The 25,444-nt window shown below is 39.8% G+C and overlaps 2 protein-coding genes across 2 annotated transcripts in view; both read right to left on the bottom strand.

Annotated features, from left to right (window-relative positions):
* LOC145413852 (carbohydrate sulfotransferase 4-like) overlaps positions 1-25,444 on the bottom strand; it is a 610,328-nt gene that overhangs the window by 111,699 nt on the left and 473,185 nt on the right. The gene's annotated exons all lie outside the window — the stretch shown is intronic.
* cpa (F-actin-capping protein subunit alpha) lies at positions 3,231-24,232 on the bottom strand. The gene is made up of 6 exons (XM_080283394.1): positions 24,144-24,232; positions 18,376-18,439; positions 17,691-17,914; positions 16,817-16,995; positions 11,502-11,652; positions 3,231-5,273 (listed from the first exon to the last, which is right to left on the bottom strand). Exons 1-6 carry the CDS (start codon positions 24,183-24,185, stop codon positions 5,070-5,072), a joined length of 864 nt encoding a protein of 287 aa, XP_080139520.1. The 5' UTR covers positions 24,186-24,232; the 3' UTR covers positions 3,231-5,069.

Genomic DNA, 25,444 nt, shown 5'->3' with positions numbered 1-25,444 from the left:
ACCCCATTACAATAAAACCTGTCATGTGATGTAACAAAGGCTAAATTTTCAAGTGGATGCCTGAGAAATATGATAGGATCGTTTCATTTCATTTATAAAGGCTCCAACATTCTTGCATGCACCAGTGTTGGTCACCTAATGGCAGCTCTTCATGCTGCTCAATCTCTGGCAGCCTCCCTAGTCAGTCCCTTATCCCTGAGGTCGCATTCCATGACCTCGTCCCAGGTGCATTTTTAGTCACCTCTCGCAACTCCACCCCCAACGTTCACACTTCTCACTTTCCGCACCCAGTTGTCATCCTCCATCCTCCTCACATCTCAATCTACCCCTCCTCATCGCAACACCAGCACACTGCAGTCCCATCCTTCCTCTCAACACTTCCTTCGTAAACCTAGCCTCCCCAGGCCTCACATTCAAGGACACATAACACATCCACCTAATCATTGTCATTTTTGTATATTTGAGCCTGCAAATATCCTCTTCCTTTACTGCCCAGGTCGCTCTGCCATACAACATTAACACTTCTAACAAATGCCACACACAAAGATCCCCCTAGCACGGAGGGAGAACCCACTCAATGTCAAGAGAGCCAACAGCTCTCTGAACTTTCCAACCACTCCTCACTCTAGCCACAGAGGTAGGTCCAGCCCCACTTCCAGAAAATAACATATCTCCCCCCCCAAAAAAAAAAATCCACACAATCAAGGACTCACCAGAAAAATCCTCTCATGCCTGACAATCTCCACATGCTATCCTTGACACAACACACACGTGAAATCAGCATTCTCTCCCAGTCTGCCTCTAATACCACTACTTATCTTACATACCAACTTATCATAAACATTGCACAAAATGGAGTTACTTCCTATGTCCTTGTGGTAACCTGAACATGGCCACTCTCCCTCATCTTTGAGATTATTGCCACCAACCCTAGGTACTATTGCCTTTGTTTTATCCTCATTTAAGCTCAAGCCCTTGTGCTCCATACCATCTCTCCACTTCCTAAACCTTTCCTCCATCTCTTTTCAATCTCTGCAGTCAACACCAAATCATCAGCATACAATATCTCCCATGAGAATCCATCTCTGAAGTCATGCAAGAGGACTTCAAGCACCGTGATAAACAATATAGGGCTCAAGACTAAAGAAAAAGCATTTTGACAAGTAAACATCAAAACTGTGTAGTGCTAACTTCTCACTCTTCCTATATCACCACCAAGTGACGTATGTGCAAAAATCTGGTAGAGATGGAAGGAAAAATTTCCCTCAGCACGATGCAACAAACAGAAGTGAGGTATACCCAATAGTTTGGGAGCATAAACTAGATGTTTCTATCCTAATTAGAACCAGGAGAAACTTAATTCTAAATGTAACTGAGCACGAAAAAAAAAAAAAAAGTGCAAAACATGTATACATACACTGCTCAAAGCTGGTTTTCACCTACAGATTTTTGAAGGCTTGTTTTTATTAAAGAATTTTAAACTACAACTCTCTAAGAAGATTGTAAAGCAAACTAGAAGTTTCTATTGCACTTTGAACCGTTGAAACTGAATTTTGATGTCACCAAGGACCACTTCTAGCGTGGTGAAAGGATTTTTTAATTTGTTTTGCTCCCAGTACACAAACTATTGGAATTAATTTTATGAACTGGGTGTGGATTAAAAGGAAATTTCAGTAGCTGAAGCATGAAAGTAACCTAAAATCACACTGAAAATAATTAAGGAACATGAGAGGTGTGAACAGTGTTATATGCCATCCCAGACTACCCTCCTTTTATTTTTTAAATTGAGAATTTAGGAAATTGGTATTTTCATGCCTGTATATTATAGTACTTACATTTAGAAACAGAATGAAACTAACTGCATGTTTGTAGCTTAATTATGTATGCAGTCTTGGCACTACTAACTTTCACCTCTCTAGCATTTTTGGCCAGTTTCACTGATGTAGCACATAGCCCATAACGACTCTGGTGTTATTCAGTGGGTATGTATGACATATGGATCCTGGTAAATAAGATGACACCAAATACAATATTGTAAATGGTAAAAGTATGGGTGTAAATGAAGTATAAAGAAATGGTTTTGCACGTCTGATGACTGTTTTTTTAATGGCATTTTTTGTCTAGAGAGTGGCAATAGGTATCAGTACAGTATTTATGGTTGTACAACATCGTACAACCCTTTCAAAAGAGAATGGAAATGAGTGCATGTTGATATCATAAGCAGTTTTGATATACTTTTTTTTTCTTTTTAAAATAAACTCACTCAGTCTGTACCTGTTGGCATGCCCAGATCATTTTCGACATTTTCATAAGTGTATCACGTACATTGTAATGATTATATGATTATTCATGGATTACGTATATGAAGCATCGCTCGTCGTAGAGACGATGAGAACATCCAAGATATTATGATTAAAAAATAATGGATGCTACAGCTGTGAAAAGATAGGGTTTTTACCTATGGTGCACGCAAGAGCTGGCATTCCCATTTATATGGCTGGACCGAGGATGAGGTGGAGGGATGGAGTTGAGAGGTATATGAGGGAGGGGGGTGGTGAGGTGGGGGGAGGGTAGTCAAATGGCAGGTGACAGAGCGACTTGGAGGCATTTTGTCTGCGGCCACCCTTTTGCGGGATTAGGGCGTCGGGCTATAGATAGATAGATAGATAGACCTCCCCTCCCCACTCAGAATATGGCTCAACACTGATTGCTGGGACTATTTCCCACCCTTCCCACGATGTGCAAGAGCCACATTTCTGCCATGTTGCCCGTATCCAGTTAATTCAAGAAAGCATGCTGTGAATTTGCGTCCCCAAATTTCAGGGCATTCAGCCACACAGTTCATGAATAAATTAGCACTGATCCGCAAATGCCTCAGTGCTCCTTAACGTAACCTCTTCTCCCCTCACAATGGTAGACATGTAAATGTGTTTATGCCCCTAAGTGTGTTAATTTCTTCAAGCCTATGATGTGCCTTTCATTTTATTCTTGCTACCTTCAGATGATTTTATTCAAATTCAAAAGGATGTCTAGTAGTGAATGGTTTACAGAATGCTAAATCTAACCCCACCAGTTCAAAGGCCCCCTTAACCTGGGTAAAATTATCTGGTGGGAGCAAGAAAACACAAAGAACACATAACTGGGATGAAGGAGTTACCTACCGTATATGGAGGAATAGCAGTCCACTAAACTGGTCTGTTACTGCTGATAGGTTAAGCTAAAGTCCTGTAACCATTAAAAAAGATTTTATACTTTACATTCTGGAAAACAAAATGAATTTTTAAATTACTTCTTTACAATGAAAACCAACTAGAACGACTTTGGCATTTGGTTTTCTGTGATTGCATGATAAAAGCAAAAAAGAATTATCTTTTGTCAACAAATTGTCTAATTACACATTAACACAAAGGAAAGTTTAAACATACCCATTTAACCTTCAAAAATTATAATAACTAGAAAAAGGATCCAACCTGGGATAACATTTTGTATACTTTACAAAACATAACTGCTCCAAGATGGTGATCAAAGAAGTAGTGTTCAAATGAAGCATCAAGAGCATTCTCCAGTCTATGACAGCCATTACAATAAAGGAATTATCTCACACAAGCCCAGTTCCTCACCTGCCCACACAACAGTTTACTGTCTGGGGACCTATAGGTTTATACAGAGAGTTCTAGCACTCTCATATATTGCATAACTTATCTACATACAGTAGTTTTTAAAGCTCTTCAGGTTTGTATATCCTTGTAAAAAATAATCTAACTACAGCAAAATCTTAAAGTTTCCATTTTGATGTAATTTATTTACTCCTTAGTTGCCATTAAGTTTACTGAAAGACAATAATTCAAATTATACTCAAACCTGATAAACTGAGAAATTGTATGTGACATACCCTGAGTGGTATCTATATCTTCTAGGAAATTAGATGGAAAGTGCTTGTCAACAGAAGGTAAAAAGTAGCCCTATTATGCTATATACAATATTTTCTATATTCAACACAATTTTTTTTTTTTTTATAGATACCATTGCAAGTAAACACACTAATAAAAAATGACAAAATGTATGGGCTCCAACTTGTGTCCAGGCATATTCACACTGAGCTTGTTTACTTCACCTGTAATGTGCTAAAGGACAACTGCAGTACCCTAAAATGGGGCAACCTGGTAACATTCTGAATTGCAATGCAACTGGGAAGGTAGGTACCCTCATAAGATCATGTCTTATAGTATTATGTGTAAATTAGATAAATATGTACTATATAATCAACACCATCAAGCAGTCAGCAAGCAGGCCATCTCTAGGAACAGACAGGAGACCCGGGCACAGAGGATCACAGGTATCTGGGCATCAGCGACATTTCCAAAGCGCTCATCTTCACATCTCCAGTCTAGAGGCTCTGTACATCCCTGCTGCCCATTCCATCTTTATCTGTGATAAATGTAAGAAAGCCTGCTGCCCGTTGCAATTGATGCTTGTGCAAACCATCAGAAACATGACACAGAAAGATGAGACCAAACAGGAAACTGAGCCAAGTCATGAGGGAAACCATGAGGAGTATGATGGAAAAAAAAAAAAAATTACAATATCACAAATTCCACAGATAAAATTCGCTCATTGTTCCACATGGTGAACTCTTGCTGTGTGTTTCTGACAGTCTCCACAACAGACTAACAAGAGATGTGTTCAACGTTGGTGTAACAGTGGTGCAACACTTCACAGGAATATTGGCATGGTTCACTCCAGAGAAGCTTGAAACCAAGAAGCATTCTCCTACACCCAAAACATGGGAAGCTGTCAAATTGAAAAATCATAATATAAAGCCTGATAAATCAAAAGGTAAGGTCAATTAAAAATGAGATAGGATAATTAATAAATTCCACATACCAATATCGTAAGGAGGGAATATCTTGGCTCAGATTCAACAACAGTAAATAATCAGTACCAATAATAATCGTAATAATTAAAGGTATGCCAAATGCACTGTTTTTAACACTATCCCTACAGCACTCCCATAGAGATAGACTAATGTACACTTTCTTTAAATGATTCCTTAGTACCACCAGTAACTATTATTGCTTTTTGAGTTCCTTGCCCACAGTGTACGTGACTATCTTGTTCCAGTCAATCTTGGTGCGTGTGACGGGTAGTTGTCGGCGGAGGGCCTTGAAGGTAGTGTCGCTCATGGTCTGGTAATTCTCGCTGATGGCTGTCTGGTACTCATTCTCTGCTGTCTCAATGAACTGCACAAGCTCCTGTGCTGTCTCATCCTCTCCCTGCAGGTAGCCACAAGTTTGGAAATATTACACATACATCACATTAAATACTGTAAATGGAAGTCTTGAGTATACTGTGCTGTATAAAGAAACTCCTTGGTATATACTGCATTTTTTACATTCTGTTTTGCTTTCAAATTCACAGTAATTTACCCCAAAAATGCCTATCAAAGTTTTATTGCTACCTACACACCTGATTTGCCAGTCCACCTCTAATTTACAATACCAGGTACCAACTGTAAGTAAAATGCTGATATTTTTTAATACATCACTGACACATAATGAGAACTAACTATTAATCTATTCCCATCAATTTTATGTATTTTCCATATTATTCTTACTACCACTAGATGAGTTAGGTGCTCTAGTAATGAAGGTATTAATGAAAGCTATATCCTGTCTTAAAAAAAAAAAATCTAAGATACAAATGTGAGAAGCTAGAAGCAATAATGTTAATATCCTGTAGTGAAGGGGGTTGGTTAACTACTTCAATAAGAGGCTGCTACTACACTGGAAAATTAATTTGGTGGTAGAGTAGTAGAGTTTATATGACATGCTCATACTACTGCAGTTAATGAAGTACAGTACAATGAACCATTCTCTTCAGCTAAATCAAACTGTTTGGTGGCTGCAAGATATTATCATATGATGGTGATTAATGAAATAAGGTTCACATGGGTGCAAAAAGCAATCCCACTTTACCGACCTAAAACTGCCAACTTTTTCGTCTTCAATGCTGGGCTACAGCGAGAGATTAACACTAGAATATGGTGTTCATCATGAAGTACTAAGGCATGGCTGTAATGCTGTAATGTTGACATATATTGCCAATGAGTCAAGTTAAATAAGATGCAAAACAACAAAGATCTCCATTCTGTTAAGGTGGGTGAACTGTAAAATAACTACCAATGTGTACTGGTACAATCACTAACAGCAAAACTTACAAGTGAAGTTTCAAATGCTAACTACTAAGGCATCCAAAATATCAGATGATTAATACAGAAAGTCATTATTGTATGCCACCCTCCCCCACTTTCATAGTGTTTATTATCATTATCATCATCATCATGACCTCTTTTCCCACCCTAGGGCAGGGTAAGGAGTAGCAACATCCAGACAGCCGAAGTTTGTCCAGTTCAATGGGCCACAATTCCATTCCCTCACCATTCAAGCCCTCAAAATCCTGGCTCCAACAGATTGGCCAAAAAAATTTCACCACATTCTGTAGCTTCACATATAGAGCCAACCCGAACGCTGTCATGTTAAAAAGGTGTGTCAAAGCCCTCATTACATGCTTCTCAGCACAAAATTCGTCCATCCAGCTTGGTCTCTTCTCAGTCCCTTAGCCTCACTAACTTCCATACCTCTCTTACTTTCACACTCATCCACCATATCCCTCCACCTTCTTCTTGGCCTACCTTGCCTCCTCCCTCCTTCAAATTCACTCAGATATACCTTTTTCACCACACTATTGTCCTCCATTCTCACCACATGACCAAACCATCTCAGTGCATTCCCTTCGATTCTGGTGTCCACAGACTCCTTCATTCCACAACTTTCACGTATCACATTATTCCATATCCTACCCACTCTGAACTCCAAATACATTCCTCAGCAGTCCCATTTCTACTCCTCTTACTCTTGACTTTTCATTTTCATGCCACATCATAGTTTCACATTCGTATGTTACAGTTGGCATTAACACTCCTTCAGTTACTCTTGTGCAGCTGCAACACTCAAAACTCTGTTTCCTATGAAGGCATAGCACCAGCTACTTTCCTTCCTTGTGTCACTCTACTTTCCATTTCTTTTGTGCATTTTTCTCTTTTTTGTATCACTGCACCCAGGTATTTGAATTCTCTCACCGATTCCAGTCCCTCTCCATTCACTGTGACATCATACTGGGAGTCACCGTCCCTCTCAATAACCATCACTTTACTCTTTTCTACTTTTACTCTCAAGACACGATGCTCACAGACATCTACAACACTCTGCACTAGCCTACTAAGTTCTTGTCTGGTATTTGCAAGTAACACTGAATCATCAGTATACAACAAATTTGAGATATTCCATCCATCACCTTTCACTACCAGTGCCATCCCTCTCTCCATTACTTATATTTTTACTTCTCTCATCACCCTATCCATATATATATATATAGATATATATATATATTGAACAACTATGGGGACATCATGCAACCTTGTTGCACGCCCACAATGATCGTGAACCATTCACTTAGATGCCCACTTACCCTTACACATGCCTCACTACCATCCCAACAACTCTTGACGGCACCTAGCATCTTACCATCTACACCTTCCACAATCCTTCACTGTCTACTTTGTCATATGTTTTTTCCAGATCCATAAATGCCATAAACACCTTACTGTTCTTCTCACATGCCTTCTCCTTTATCTGTCTCACGGCATATATTTGATCCACACATCCTCTGCCACTCCTAAAGCCACCCTGTTCATCACACACTAGGACTTCTGATACCTCTCTTACTTTCTCTATAATAATACTGTACTTCCTTATATTTTTCCTACAACACTCAAGAGACTTATACCATGATAATTCATGCACTCACTTCGTTCATTTTCATTTTTGTACGGGGGTACAATCGCTGCCCTCTTCCACTCTACTGCCACAGTTTCATTCATCCATGCTTTCTTTACAGATCTCCAACACGCAATTCACTCCACTCTCCCCACTACACTTAATCATCTCTGCATACACTTCATCAACCCCAGCTGGTTTCCCATTCTTCAGTCACTTCACAACGTTCTTCACCTATGTGAGTCTCACATTTCCTGGCACTGCTTTCCTTCTCTGTACATCCCCAAAACCAATCATGTCAACAGTCATTTTGCTCTCTCCATTCATCAGACTTAAAAAATACTCTTTCCATCTTGTGCTTACTTCATCTCCCTGGGATAATAATCTACCACTTATATCCTTCACACTATCACATCTCTTTCCAGTCACCTTTAAATTTCTGCACCTCTGTCCAGAATAACTTCCTATTTTCAGAGTAGATTGCATTCCCTTTTTCTTCTTAGATCATCATTTACCTCCTTTTTCCTCTTCCCTAGTCTCTTTACATGCTTCTTCCCCTCAGTACATTCAGTTCTTATTTCAACTGAACCCCTCTCCTGATCCACTCTAGCCACTTCTTCCTCTTTTCCTCCACAGCTCTCTTAACCTCTTCATCTCACCATGCCATACCTTTCTTCTTTGTTGTTACTCTTGCCACACCACTCACCGCTTTTGCATTTCTAACGAAGCAATCCCTATGTGTAGATGTATATATATGAGGCTTACATGAAGGAGTGTTAGTGCCAACTTTAACATATGGATGTGAGACTATTGTGTGGCATGAAAATGAAAAGTCAAGAGTGACAGAAGTGGACACGAGACTGCTGAGGAATGTATGTGGAGTACAGAGACTGGATAGGATATGAAATACAATAATGTGATTCATGAAGGACATGCAATGAGGAAGTCTGTGGACTCCAGAATCGAAGAGAATGTACTGAGACAGTATGGTCATGTGGAAAGAATGGATAACAATAGAGTGGTGAAAAGTAATGTGGCGAGAATGGATAACAATAGTGGTGAAACAGGTATATCTGAGCGACTTTGAAGAAGGGAGGAGGCGAGGTAGGCCAAGCAGAAGGTGGAGGGATATGGTGGATGAGTGTGTGAGGAAGAGAGGTTTGGAAGTCGGTAAGGCTAGGGGACTGACAAGAGATCGAGCTGGCTGGATGAATATTGTGAGGAGAGGCGCATGATCAGGGACTTGGCACCCCTTTTTAACGTAACAGTGTCCAGACTGACTCTATCGGATACATTTATGTGAAGCCACAGAACGTGGTGAATGTTTTTGGCATATCAGATAGAGCCAGGATTCCAGGGGCTTGAATGGTGAGTGAGTGGAAGTGTGGCCCACTGGATTGGGCAAATTTGGGATGTTGACACTGTTACTCCTAACCCTGCCCTAGGGTGGGAATGGAGGTTCGGATGATGATGATGATGATTTTATATATAAATATTTATATAAATATACATATATATATATATATATATATATATATATATATATATATATATATATATATATATATATATATATATATATATAGTAAACCTCGATATAACGGACTTCAGTAGACCGGAATTCACTTTTATCGCACTCGAGGAGCTACCGGACTAAATCCCTATATATCGGAAAAAGTCCGATAAAGCCAGAAGCAGTATGGACTGCCTGACCACTTCAGCTATGTTCACCGTGATCAGGTAAATAAAGGACATGTTTATCAGTGTATAATATAGTATTATTATATATATTATACCATTTGCTTAATGTAGTGAAGTTATAACACATTACAGTACCACAATGGGAGTCAAAACAGTTTAAAAACAGTTCATGTGATCAGGACTAATGTCTGATATATCTGAAAAAGTCCGGATTAGCAGGGGGAAGTCCGGATGTCGCTTTTATTGGAATTTCGCATTTTTTGGAATGGTTTCGGCCCCAAGTAGTCCGTTATAATGAGGTCTTACTGTATGTATATATATATATATATATATATATATTGTGTGTGTGTGTGTGTGTGTGTGTGTGCATGTAGGGATGCCAAGCTGATCAGTTTTTCTCACACATCCATTCTTTTACCAAACAAAATTCGTCAAATGAACATAACATTCGGCCAGCTCAATGGAAATTCGTTAAAAGAGGGTTCAGAATATCAAGGGTTTACTGTACAGTAAGTATGTATCTAGTGGGTATAGACTGCTGTACAAGGAAAAATCTGGGTTTACAAAATTCATACTGGCCCGGTACCTACCTATCTACTGTATCTACAGTATAACCAGATGCCAGATTCCCAAAAGGGGTGGCCGTTTTTCTTTGTGTTAGCAGTTTTACACGGAGGGGCACTAACTCCCCGCCAACCCTACTTCCTATGATCTCCAGTCTTTCAAAGGCAGTGTGTCCAGGCATCTCGAAATGAATGGATCTTGAATTTGGCTCTCTTTTGTACTGTTTTTGTTTTTTTCTTGGAAGGAACGTTCATGCGGGCTCAGCGTTTGGTTCCTTCTTCCTCGCATTAAAAAAAAAAAAAAAAAAAAAAAAAACTTGCTGACACGTACCATACATGTGTGGATTGGTTATACAGTATGGTTACCACCCAGTGTTGTAAATGGTTTCCTGATTTACAGGAAACCGTTAGGACTGTCACCCAAAGGAAAGAGTAATAAAAAGTGACAGGAAAGACAAGAGAAATAGCAAGAAAGGAGGGCAGATACAGGAGAAAAATGATAAAGGTGAAGGAAGAAGCAGGCAGCACTACATCAAGTGAGTGGCTGATGGTCGTCACCACCTACCACAACTGGCCCAGTACCAATCAGGATAAATCCCACATGTTCTGTCTTAATTATCCTGTAATTTCCTTATCACACACATCAGGTTCGGTGCCACTTATACATAAATGCCATGGATCACTGTACCATGCCTGTACGAGATGTGGGTAACGGATTACATGAGCAAGTGTTAATACAAACATTAACATGTGACAATGCTTAAATGTTAAAGTAACAATATATACCCTCAATACATTAAGCTATTAGTTGTGGAAAACAAAATAAAAGAGCCTGAGGAAAATAATACTGTGGTTAGGTGCTGAGAGAGCCTCATGGAAAATTAAATATACTATATTTCCCAAGCTATTCTGAGAAGAACTTAAGCAATGCTGTAGTTGCATTTAAAATGTCCTGTACGGAAAATAAAATTGCAACATCCTATATTAACTGTTGTTTGTGTCAGTGGTGTCAAACTGAAAACAGTAAGTAGATATTTATTTTAACTGATCACAGTAACTAAACCTACTAATACTATGGATGCTATCCTAGGTAAATCATGTGATATCCAGCCAAAGAACAAGTTGCAATCTTTTCCATACACAATAAAAATTTCTAACACTTGTTAAGGATGCAGGTTTCCTTCAAGTATCTTCTGAACCATAAAACAAACGTAAGTGATGATACTAAGTTATTTCAATCACATGTTGGCTTTAGGTACTCAGTTTTCTACCCTAACTTTAGGAACAAAAACTGTTTATGTCATGCAGTTATTTGGTTGGTTAGGAACAGTCTCCTAAAGAGTGTGAATTGTATTAATGCAAAACTGTATTAAGTGGTGAGGTACGGGATATGAACACTAACGGAGACTATGAGGTTGCCCTTTATGTCCTTAGATGTGACGAGCTGCACATTGCCATCCTCATAGTAGTGAACTTGCACCTTCAACACTCCTTTCACTTCCGCTGTTCCTCCACCTACACTTACATTCCACGTCGACCGCCACCGACCATTCCTAGACAAGCAAAGAAATGATAATGGTTATAAAATTCTATCTACGCAGTTGACTTGGGTTTCCAAATCAAAATTATACATTACAGAAATCCATCCATCCATCACCTAATCCTGTGTTGCCCCATGAGGAGCGTAGGAGCCCGGGACTAGGCAAGTTTGTCCTGACATTTAAGATGAGAGTGACCAGCCTCACTCATCCCTGAGTGGCATTATGTGAGCAATAAACCCTAACCACCCCTTGGATATGAACCTGCACTGGCTCAATCCAATTGAAGCGGCTTAATTACCCACTAAACCACCAGGTGTCATAACTTAGTTATAAAGTTACCACTCAGTTTCGAGTCATTCACTGGCAGGAGGAGGAGGAAAGAATGAAGGAAAAAAAAAAACACACACACAAAAGAGAGAGTGTAGAGTCACCTGCACACATAAGGAAGAGGAAAGAATGAAGGAAAGAAAGAAGAGGGCAGAAGGAAAGAAGAAAGGAAGAAAGGAAAGGGAAGTCACCTGAGAGCAGCACTACATCGAGTGAGTGGATGGTGAGTACCCCCACCTACCAATAAGAATTACTGTAAAATAAAAATAATAAAGGTCAATGTCAGTGTGGTTGTAAGCAACAAGGCATCCAGGCTACCCACCCCTCACCTCTCCTGCTTCAAATTACAATCTTCGCTAACCTCTTGACTCAAACGATGCATTATCATTTTTCTTATTTTCTGATTTTATTCAGTTCTGTGGAATCTAGTAGTACAGGGAATAGCAATGGCTACATCAAAATCTTCCAGCTAGAAAGGTCTTCCCGAGCTGAATAAAGTCTAGAATGAATAATTAAACACCACAAGATATTTGTCACATGACTGAAGGGATTAAACAGTGGATGTAAGCTAAGGTCGCTTTTATGTCAACACTCTGGAAAAACCCAAAGTGAAAGTGGTGCAACTATTAATCCCTTCAACCTGAGGATACTGGTACATACTTTGTTTTATTCTTGCTAGCTCCACATAAGCCTATTCACTTTCGGAGAAACCTCTTGTGCTAATGCAGTCAGTCAAGGCTGTAACCAACCTCTCCAGTTTGAAGTCACTCCTAAAATGAATAAAACTGCCAGCAGGCAGCAATAATAAAACAGCCAAATATGTTACCAGAGAAAAGGGATTAAGTTAGAAAAAAAAAACTGAGCTATCTCTTACATTTAACAAAGAAAAGTGTCATGGGACACTGCATACTTTATTCACAATTGATAACTTCCTACTTAAAGATTCACTTACCATACATTTTTTTATAACTGAAATACAATTATTTGTTTCCTTTGATACTAATTAACCCTTTAACCGCGGGTGTCATCCCAGAATGACATTGCAAAAACTGGACCAAACCGCGGGTGTCATTCTCGAATGTTTGTGTATATTTTGAATACCGCGCGTTTTTTCCGTGCGCCAATTGTTTCAAGGGAGAGTAGCTATTACAGTATGTTCTTTCACTCCAGCCGACCCCCACCTCCCTCCTCCCACCCCCCGGGCCCCCACCTCCCACCCCCGGGTCCCCCACCCCACCCCTGACCAAACACGCATCAGTATCTGTCCAGCTGTGTGAGTGACAGCACCGCTGATGTGGCAGTGAAGTGCGGGCAATTACAGTGCCTTTTACCGGCCTCAGTGAACACAGAGTGGGTGTTTATCGTATGTGCAGTGTTCATATATGTTTATAGTATTATCATCAGAATGAGGTTGGCATTTGGTAATGGTGTGTGAGCGAAAAATAGTGATTACAACACCGCTGATGTGGCAGTGAAGTGCGGGCAATTACAGTGCCTTTTACCTGCCTCAGTGAACACAGAGTGGGTGTTTATCATATATGCAGTGTTCATATATATTTATAGTATTATTATCAGAATGAGGTTGACATTTGGTAATGGTGTGTGAGCGACACCGCCGGATTAAGGGGGGGGCCCAAGGGGCCCGGGCCCTGGGCCACCCACCAAGAGGGGGCCTCCCACCAGAGCAGCAGAAAGTTGAGCACAGGCACCCACCTGTGCGGAGAAAGGTATCCCTAATATTCAAAACTGTATCTGGAACATTAAACATATTCTATGAAAAATATTGGATGAATAGTCCCCGTTCAGTATTTCCTAACTAAAAGTGTCCTATTTATATATTAGGATTTAGGTTACCAGTCTGTGGTGTATGCCATTAGGGGAGTTGGAAAGGGGGCCTCCCTTCCAAGCGGGCCCCGGACCTCCCACATGCTTAATCCAGCCGTGGTGAGCGAAAAATAGTGATTTTAGATCGCTCACTTCTAATGGCACTGCCCATCCAGTGATAGTCAACGAAATCTTGAAACCTACATCATTGCAAAGCCGAAGGTTAGTACTTTCTAATGGTACCTTATTTTTTGCTCTAGATTTATTCTGTGCAGAGTTATAAAGGTTTAAAGTTTGTTTACATTTTGGCTGGAACCCCCGCGGGAGAGGCCAGTCGGGGCAAAACAATGCCCGCGGTTAAAGGGTTAAGTGATAAAACTATTACCTCTCTTCATAATTACTGCTTTCGACTCCCTTCCGATGCCCCTGTAGTTGGTGTCCTTAATATCTTCATTCCAAGATACTGTCTTTACAACTCTTATTATCACAATATCATTCATAATGTCCAACTTAACTGTTCTCAAAATCTTCGTCACATTTGTCTTCAGTCTTCCCTTCTACAGTCAGGTTGCTCTATAACTTTTCCCTTCTTCATCAAATAGCCTGATGCCTTATTTTCTTAAGCAGAGGGTTCTTTCCTTTTTTAGATGCTTACTGCCAATTCAACAAGATACTGTCAATGAATATGTAAGCGTGTACAACCAAGACCACTAGTTTCTTTGCCCCCCCCCCCCTTCCCTGGCAAGAGGGAAGTGGAAGGCAAGATTGGCGTAAGGCCAGGTGAAGGATATTGGTGGTTCATGAGTGTATGCTTATGTCTGATGAATGCCAATATCTGTTCCCCTGGCATTTCTCCAACCTTTTTCTCCATACCCCTCTTACCATGGAAGGTAAAGACTCTAGGGATCATGACTGCAACTGCAAGTTTCTCAATATAGACTAGGAAATTGTCATTGTTTCTACCATGAATTCTCCAAGTGCTTACCCATTCACATTTAATCTTATGTAGGATAACAGCACAGATCACAGAGAAATGATCATGACGTTTATTACGTCAATGAGGATTCACATGACGTGTCTTGGTGGTTAAGGGTTTAGGACAATAACTTGTTCAGCCTGATTCACCTACTCAGCATATTCCCTCACAATGATAGCTAAAATACAAAAGGATCAAAAGGATAATGGAATTCCAAATAGGTTCACATCAGTACAATACAGTGATACTATGGCAACAAAGGAAGTATGGTAGGCTCTATATATTCAGGTGAATTTATTACTGAGAATGCTATGCATATTTCACATGATGTTTGTTGATTTCATTGGCAAAACTGCTTCCCATCTTTTTTTGCTGCACTCATGGCAAAAGTCCACCACTCACCCTACTTACCACGATTAACCCCAACCTTACATGGAAGACATATTACCAATACAGGTAACTACATACTTTCCCACATTATGCTACACACTACAAAAGCCTGATCATCTTGAAACCAGTCTAAGCACATTGTAACATACAGCTACACATCTAACCTCAAGCTCCACTCAGACACACTCTACAGGAAATATATGCTCTAGAACTTATTTCATGCACACCCCACCATATAAATACAGACTCACTCTATGCTTCTCTCAGACATAATCTACATGTACTTAAGGCTTGACGAAGATTAGCGTTATGCTTTCTTTGATGGAAATTTTCACGTGACTTCTACACCAACATTTACAATTGTGCTCGAGAGAAAGCTTGACCCTACTGCGAATGTAAAATTCACAAATGGAAAAGTACGACTCTATTGTATTCCAATATGAAATGGAACATTGTAAATATTTAGTTAACTGCTAGTACCCACTTAATACCAAATGAAAATAAGCAAGGATAAGACTGCAGAGAGCTTAATTAAAGAATAAAGGAGAAAAGCTAATAGATGAGAATGGGGTTCATCTATGTCACTCAAGATACTCTCCTTCTCTTTACTTCCCTCCTGAGCCCTTTAATTTTTCTTCCTAAACTGGCATAAACTATGGTAAAACAAAAACAAAAAGTACAGTACTCCACAAAGGTTTTAGCGATAGTTAAATCAAACTACCTGTAGTTCCTTAACCCTCCACCTCGTCAGGTGTTGGCCAGAGCTGTCATTATCGTTTAACCTCATTCTGTCTGGCCAAGAAGACATGTCGACCACAGGTAAGAAACTGCTTCTGTGGGGTCATCCTACAAGTGCTGCAGGATATAGTTCAGTACATGCACTGTGTAAAGATCCAGCACCCCCTTGTGGCAGACAGCATCTCACCAAGGTTGGACCAGGGTCCTTCCCACAGCTAAGTGCTGGGTAATATGAAGATTTAGCTCCCAGGTGAACTCCATAGCTACTCCACTCAGGGTGCACAGTGCCACTACATGTAGGCTCCTCAACAGCACCTTTAGCCAGAGTAAAACAGGCAAGTTGTCCCCCAAAATATAAATCTGCTTTCCCATGGTTGCTACATAGTACTGTATGTAGTGTAGTACAATAGCATTTGTGCCAAAAAGTTGCTTTTTTTGTGTAAGTACCATATTGACTAAAATGCTGGAAAACTCAAATTTAATCAACATTTTACTGAACCACATAATAAACACTCTAAAAGTGGATTATGTAGTTATTGCACCTACTCCTGAGTCAATAACTACAGTATTTACATTTTCTTATATCTTTCTGCTGTATCCTCCTAACAAATTTTACCTTGCCTGTGTAATATTGTATAAACAAGTTTAATTTACTGTTGGTTGCTGAATAAAAATCAATCTGGTTCTTAAATAAATAACTAGTGACCACCAATTCAACATTACCCTTTCTGAGATGTAAGAACCTAAAGGTAGACTAAACTGTCCAAAATATTCAAGAAGGCACTGGCCTATGTTCCTGTGTTACATTATCAAGTACTGATGCCTCCATTCACCTTTTGGAGATTCAGGCCTATGAGCTAAGTGCAATGCTATCACTAGTACCTGCAAAAGACTTACTGTATATACCAGCCCACTACTTACCAGTAATTTTTTGGTTGAAACTGATGGTCCTCTATACAAAGTGTGAGTGCTACAGCTGACCCCTGAGCACGTGCATAAACAGCACACACGCCATGGGGATAGTGATTGCTCACATATTGGCTTAGTTGTGCCTCCGCTGCACTCCTCCAGCTCTCAGTCGTACCATCACTTTCCCACGGCTTAATACAAAAGAAAATCATCATTAGCATCAATAGCCTATCACCATCAGGATCAATATCCTCTTATTCATCAACACCATCAACATCCCATTACCTATCACCATCACCATTATCATAGTATCATCATCATCATTCTATCACCTATCATCATCATCATCATCGACATCCAGACCTCTTTTTCCCCATTAAGGATAGAATAAGGTTGGGTTTTATCATTGTCACAATTACAGAATCCAACCACTGCAGCAGCAGCATCCTGACCTTTATGCATACAAAAGATGGGGTAGGGTAGGATCCAGAAAGATGGAAAATGAGAGTACAAATGACAGAACTACCCAGTTAGATGGACAACACAATCACTCACAATCTCAACACAAAAATACAAGCAGGACCATCCTGTTTGGAAAAAAAAAAAAAAAAAAAAAAAAATCCTAACCAGCCTTTCCTACTACCAATATGTGGATTTAGCTGCACTTGGTACAGACACAGTATATTCTGATTCTTACCTTGACAAGCTTTTCAGGTAATACTGGATCACAAATTGGCTAAACATTATTTGTGAAAACAATGACAGTTTTAAATTTAACTAATTCCCAGTTCAACAAGGAAGACTCTATCTTCAACCCTTGCACAAGCTTTCACAAAATTCCTATCCACTAAATATTACAATTGCTACATATCCTCAGCACCCTTACCTTCACGTCCACTGCCTCTTTGCGCAAGTGATCAAACTTGAATGTGAGTTTTGCCCGAGGGTCAAGGAAACGCCCACCCCCAACATCATTGTGTTCTGTGACCAGTGCGTAATGGTTTTGGCCATCCAGCCTCACCGGGGTCAGCTGGTCTTTGTTGTACTCTGCAATTGCCCGTGCAACACCTTCGCGAAGTAAGGTATCATTGTTGACCAGAGTTCGCACATCTACGAACAAACAGAGAAAGGCAATATAAAATCAGTACTGGTGCTTGTAGGTAAAACACACTAATCATGGATTTTTTTTTTTTTGCCACCTGTTGTTATTTTTTAACTTACCACACTATAGCAACCACGTAATAATTTCTGCAATAACTACGAAAACCAAAACTGAAAGAAAGTCTGAGTCTGCCAGTACTGTGATATTCTTGCATATGAAGTGAAATTTCTGGTACAGTATTTTATAACATCATATACAGTAAAGCATTTTTGGTAGTTAGCCTACACCACCTATAAAGTACATTACATTATGACAATATTTACACCTACTGTAGCTACCTTACTATACATTATATTGCTATATGCCATGCAATACCTTATAAACATTTGGTGTCATTAGTGTTTGCTATTACAGTAAATTGTACAGAGAGACATCACTGAATGATACTTTAAAGTCACAGTAAACATACCATTGAACACTTCATTGAATTCTCCTGGTGGTGAGTGCAAGACAAAATCTGACGCTATTCGTACCTGAAAAAAAAGAAAGACTGCTGTTGTACATACTCATTATCATCCAAACCTTTATCAATTTCTAAAGAGATGAAGAAACTCAGATCATGGCTTGCTGCTTCATGCCATGGAAAAATGAAGAAGTTGAAATCCTGAGGTGAGAAGAAAGTGGGCTTATAGTGCTGTATACTTGGCATCAAAAGTTCTCTCGCCTCTCTTGCCTTTTCTTTCCACGCACTCTGAAAATCAGTGTGGTGAATCCACAGCAACCAACAATGATGATTTCATATTCCCTCAGATCAATGTCATGAGTGTCATTTGCTGCTCGACAACCACACTGATTTTTAAAGTCAGTCGAGAGAAAGGAAGGAGAAGCATCACAACTTTTGAAGCCATCTGTACATGGTTAACTTTTCTACTCGCCTAACAATCCAATATGGTGCAAAGTACGAGGCAGCTTCCTATGGTCATATTCTTACGAATGTGGTTTACATTTTCTTCTTAACTTTTTGTATTTCTGCTGTTACTGTCAAGTTCAACTTTTCTGCCATTCTAAGGCTTTTGAAAGGAATGAATGCATGGAGGGTAAAGCAATGCTGTATGGATGGGGGAGAAAATGAGTGCCCTCAAATATTTTGGTAGTGTAATGAGCATGGATGGGAGCTATGATGATAAAGTGTGAGAAAAGGTACAGCAGGGAAGGAAGATTGCTGGTAAGGCACATCAAGAGTAGTACTAATAAGACCTAGGGGCATGGTTTTCACACTAACAAACTGTATGGAAATAAACCTTGGACTATGCTGGAGAAACAGATGTCAAGGGTGTGAGGAATGGAAATTATTATCTGAGAGTAGTGTGTCGAGTGATGTGGAAAGGCAGAAAACCAAATGAACTTCAGGAACGTCATGGTGTTGATGCAGATTTCTTATGAGGAGTAACGTGAGATGGTTTGGCTCAATGGAATGATGAAAGAGTAAGCGATTGACCTGGAAATTATGTCAGTGAGGTGAAGGGAGAGAGGAAGAGTGTGAGACTCAGAATGAGGTAAAGTGATAAGGTGAAGAGGTATTACTGCACTGTTTGAATGAGAAGGTGGTGTGGGATGGAAGGAGGGCCGCCAGACAGCAGAAGTGCCGGAGCTTGGAAAATAAAACTGGAAAATTGGCACGTGTCTACAGGTGGGTTATCACTTTTTTCCCAGTACAATTTGCATTAGCTGAAGGTTTTCAGTGTGATTCATTTGATACTGGCAGCTCTTTCTATCAAAAATTGCTGACTTTTGTGACCTGGCCCCAAGTGTAATGTGGAAGAGAAACTGGTGTCAGAATCACAACTTTTGTCAACACTGGGCTCTATGTTTTTATAAATTTCAGAACTAAGATGTGATCACCACTAAGGCCTGTGAGAGGAAGGTGGGATAGGGCAGGACTGGGCTGGAGGTTCGAAAGAGATGAGGCACCTATACCCTCCCCTGCCCTAGCTTCTGCCCAATAGATGCCACAACCCTTCTATTACCTCTGCCACTGATAAGACCAATATGTTTGCATATGGCATACCAACTGGAAGTTATTGATGATCTGTTTTGTCAGTATATTATTATACAGCACAAATAATTCGAAACTGGATACCGGTACCTTCAAACGACAATGCATTTACTAAACGTACTACTTAAGGTATTGCTTTATTAATGTGTTACCAAGTTTTAACTGAAGTAATGTGCAAAAAAGGTCATTTAACATTACTGCACAATGTTTTCATGCAAAAAGTCTGTTAACAATATTGTGAGATGTTTTCACACTTCGTTATTTTTTTGGCTTAATCATATTTCTTCATATGGGTAGCTATAAAAGTCCAGGCATTAGTCTTTACATATGACACAACTTTTAATGATTACAGAACATAGTCAAAAAGACCAATAAATGGCCTATCTATCTATCTATTGCCAATAAATGGCAACACCCAATAATGGTGAGAGTGAACCATAACGCTGCAATGAGTCACTGCTGATATAATCATAGCAAACATGCATCTAACTTTAGCATTCTTTGACCTTAACCCTGACAAACCAGAAAATCTTTTATCTTCACTTTGGATATTAATTTTAACATTTTGAAAGGTGACCCAGTTGTCTCATTTCTGAGCTTTTCTTCACGCAGTATTCATTCTTTACCCTACAATGAACTGGCAGAGTAAATGCCACGGAGGAAATGTAAATTGCACAATAACAAGTAGCTATCTACAGGAAGAAAAACTATCTATCTGTCTATTGCCATATGCCTCAATCCCATAAGGGGTGGCCACAAACAATTCACCTCCATGTCACTCAGCCCCCACCATTTCGCTGCCCTGCTCCCAGCTTACACCTCCGTCTCTCATATACCTCTCCACTCCATCCCTCCATCTCATCCTTGGCCTCCCCGTCCCTCTCCCCCCCTCTACCTCACTCACACACAGCCTTGTCAGTCTCTCACTCTCCATTCTCTCCACATGGCCAAACCACCTCATTGTGTTTGTCGTAATGTTTCCTATCACATCCACATCCACACCACAATGTTCCTTCATTTCCTCGTTTGTCAGTCTGTCTCTCCATGTGACTCTACATGCTCCTCTCAAATAACTCACCGCATTTCCATAACTCTCGCTCTTGACTTCTTTCCCTCCAACAAGGCCTCAAGCTTCACTTCCATACGTTAGAGTTAATATGGTATCACAATACTGTCATGTAGTAACTTTTTCACTTCCATGCTCACTTCCCTGTTTCTTATCACTGCTTTCAAGGAACCAGCAACCTTTCTTCCTTGTTGTACCCCTTTAAGCACTTCACCCTCTAAACTTCCATCCTTAATCATCATACTACCCAAGTACTTAAATGCACTCATATTTTTCATTTCCTCATCATCCAACCCCACTGTACATCCACTGACTTCACTTCCCTCGATGACCATAACTTTACTCTTCCCTACATTCATCTTTAGATTCTGTTTCTTACACACTCTCCCAAACTCATTCACCAAGTGTTGCAGCTCCCCTCTGTCTTCACTTAACAACACAGTATCATCTGCAAACAACAGTACAGGGAGTTTCCAAATGCTGCCCTCTCTCACTAGGGCCACTCCAACATCCACTGCCCTACCTTGTATCTCTTTTATAACCCAATCCATATACAGACTGAACAACCATGGAGACATGACACATCCTTGTTTCAATCCAACCTTCAAACAGAAAAATTCACTCAGTTCACTATCCACAAGCATTGCAGCCTTAGGACCAACATAAGCCTACATACTCTTCATGACCTTCAACAACTTCTCACTGACTCCATACATTCCTAATATCTATCTGTCTATCTACTGCCAGATGCCTTAATCCCAAACAGGGTGGCCACAAACAAATCGCCTCCACGTAGCCCTGTCCCCCACCATTTCACTGCCCCGCTCCCAACTCACACACCCCTCTCTCATATACCTCTCCACTCCATTCCTCCATCTTGTCCTTGGCCTACCCCTCCCCCTCTCCCCCTCCACTTCACTCACATACACTCTCTTTGTCAATCTCTCACTCTCCATCCTCTCCACATGGCCAAACCACCTCATTGTGTTTCTCCAAATGCTTCCTATCACATCCACATCCACACCACAATGCTCCTTCACATCCTCATTTGTCAATCTGTCTCTCCATGTGACTCCACATGCTCCTCTCAAATAACTCGTTTCCACAACTCTCACTCTTGACTTGTGTCCCTCCAACAATGTCCAAGCTTCACCTCCATAAGTCTGAATTGGTATCACAATACTGTCATGTAGTAACTTTTTCACTTCCATGCTCACTTCCCTGTTTCTTATCACTGCTTTCAAGAAACCAGCAACCTTTCTTCCTTGTTGTACTCTTTCAAGCACTTCACCCTCCAAACTTCCATCCTTACTCATCACACTACCCAAGTATTTAAACATACTCACATTTTCCATTTCCTCATCATCCAACCTCACTGTACATTCGCTGACTTCACTTCTCTCGATTCACCTTTAGATTCCATTTCTTACACACTCTCCCAAACTCATCCACCAAGCCTTGTAGCTCCCCTTCATCTTCACTTAACAACACAGTATCATCTGCAAACAACAGTACAGGGAGTTTCCAAACACTGCCCTCTCTCATTAGGGATACTCCAACATCCACTGCCCTACATTATATCTCTTTTATAACCCCATCCATGTACAGACTGAACAACCATGGAAACATGACACATCCCTGTTTCAACCCAACCTTCAAATAGAAAAATTCACTCAGTTCACTATCCACACGCACTGCAGCCTTAGCACCCTCATACGTACTCTTCACAGCATTCAGCAACTTCCCATCTACTCCACATATTCTTAAAACTTCCCACAATCTTTGTCTATCCACCTTGTCATATGTTTTCTCCAAATCCACGAAGGCTGCATACTATTTCTTTGCCTTCTCTTATTCTTAATACTATTAAATACCTTTTGATAGCACACTTGTAAAATTATGCCAAAACATCAAAGATAGGTATTATTTTTGGGTGAAACAAATTATGATTGGCCAACATGCGTGCACTACTGTGACTATATAAAAAAACAAGTCTGTGAAACAAATACTGGAAACCGTCTAAAATTCATACAGAGAAAAATATGAATTTTCTCATATTGTTCAACCTACCCAAGATACCATACTCCTCCTGCTGACATTTACTCATCCATAACAGCCAAATGCTAAAAAAAAGTTAATGAAATATTTTTGAATATTGAACACTTAATAACACTTCTGACCATCTTAGGGTCAACAACTCTCACCAATAATCCCTGCATGGTCCAGCATGTCAGTGATTTAATTCTGGTCAACACCCAAACATCATATTCAGTTTGGGGGAATCTTTGACAATCAACATGTTACCATACACCATTATTATAGCAATAACCCCATTCTGAATTGTCAGCTGTTTAAAAGGCCTCAAATATGATTATGATGGACTGGTGTTCTACAGAATGATGACAGAGGAAGGAAAATTAATGCTACATCAACTCAGAACAGCCATGGGGACAAATGAAAGAATTCAGGACGAAAATCAATGGAGCAAACATGACAATTATCACCAATGGAGGACTACTCTAGTGCATATTAAAGAATATGATTAAATTTCTTAAAATTTCAACATACCGTGAGTCATCGAGTACACAAGGTCATATTACCAAACAGCACGGCATTTACACTGTACACAAACTAAACATTTTTACGTTTATGCAAGAAATATGCATCTCAAGCGAAGCCCCAGTTGCCAGAGACCCACAAGAGGGTATAAGTGCAGGTGTTAAGGGCCGGATTTAAGTGGGGCCGCAACCTCCGAGGCCAGGCAGGTGACAGGCACAGATGTAAACAAACATTTACTTTCACCACCACCACCCTCATTCTTATGATTATCTTCTATTCACTCCAATCAACCGTTAATATATGTATTCTATATGGCCCAAACTCCTCTCTTTTGCACTCAGATGATCCAAAATCCGTGTTTAAATCGTTATAAGTTATTTTTGACAAGCCGGTCTCGTATCAGTCACGGGCAGGATACGCCCACAGACAGTATTTTGGCACACACGAAGCTCCCACAGTTAAAACATTTACATAAAAGGGAAGCTTACTGCCAACTGTATTCACTGACTTGATTCTACTGACCTTAAGGTTAGGGAATACAAAGAAATAACTCAACCTTTTCCTCATCTGGGAGTTGGTCCCCGAACTCAGACGCCATGTTGGATTGCCACTGACTGAACTTCCGCTACGTGTTGCCTCCCGTCCCTTCACCATAAATGGCATGCTTTGTCTCTCTGTTAATTACAAGCTCCATTAATAACAGAGTTAGTAATCGCCAATATTATCTTATGACAGAATAAGATAGAGAAATGTTTTTGATGGTAAGAAAAGTTTTCTTTGATTCGAGATGCAAATACGTTTTCTATGATTATATCAGCAATGACTCATCACAGCCTTATGGTTCACTTTCACCATTATCGGGTGGTATATTGGTCTCCTTGACATATGTTCTGTAATCATCAAAAGTTGTATCATACGTCAAGACTAATGGCTGGACCTTTACATGAAGAAAGTTGATTACGTCTGAAAAATAAAATGTTAAAACATCGCTGAATGATGTTAAATGACCTTTTTTGCACCTTACTTCAATTAAAACGTGCTGACATATTTATGAGAATAAGTAGTGCATTTAGTAAATGGATTGTCATATGAATGTATCCAGTTGCAATTTATTCATATATTAAAAATATTAACAAAACAGTTCATCAATAACTTCCAGTTGCTATGGAGTATATGAACATATTGGTCTTATCAGTGGCGGAGATAATAGAGGGGTTGTGGCATCCGTTGGGCCGGAGCACTAGGGCAGGGTAAGGTACGGTACAGGTGCCGCGCCCCTTCCAAACCCCCATCCCAGTCTCGCCCTTCCCCCTCCCTCCTCTCGCTTTCTCAAGACTGATTTTTTTTTTTCTTTTTTTTTTAGGACAAGGACTGGAGACTAAAGAATACTGTAATGCTCTTCATTTTTCCTGCAAAATATAATGTAAGTTATGAAAGGAAAATTAATATATATATATATATATATATATATATATATATATATATATATATATATATATATATATATATATATATTGTGGATCTCGGCCTGTTAGCACTACCACCCCTCACCTTTTAGTGACAGGTGGTATCACATCTAACTGGATTTCTCGAACAAGACTAATTTTTTTATAAAATCTACATTTAGTTTACGATCATAAACGTTATCAGCTAGACTGGTGTTTTCCATACAATCTACAGTGGGAATAGACATAGGTGTAGTATCCACAGATCCACAGTAACTGAAATAGGACTTTACCAAACATTAATGAAATCTATACACGAAGCTCTTTTTCTGCTATAGCGATATGATTCACTTTCATAGTAAAAATACAGCATGACTAGATATGGAAGGAACTAGAAAAAGAAAAAGCTGTG

This window comes from Coenobita brevimanus, chromosome 97, assembly GCF_032717465.1.
Source record: "Coenobita brevimanus isolate Jiangsu-jjx chromosome 97, ASM3271746v2, whole genome shotgun sequence".
In the NCBI taxonomy this organism is placed as follows: domain Eukaryota; kingdom Metazoa; phylum Arthropoda; class Malacostraca; order Decapoda; family Coenobitidae; genus Coenobita; species Coenobita brevimanus.
This window is presented reverse-complemented; position numbering and strand designations above follow the sequence as displayed.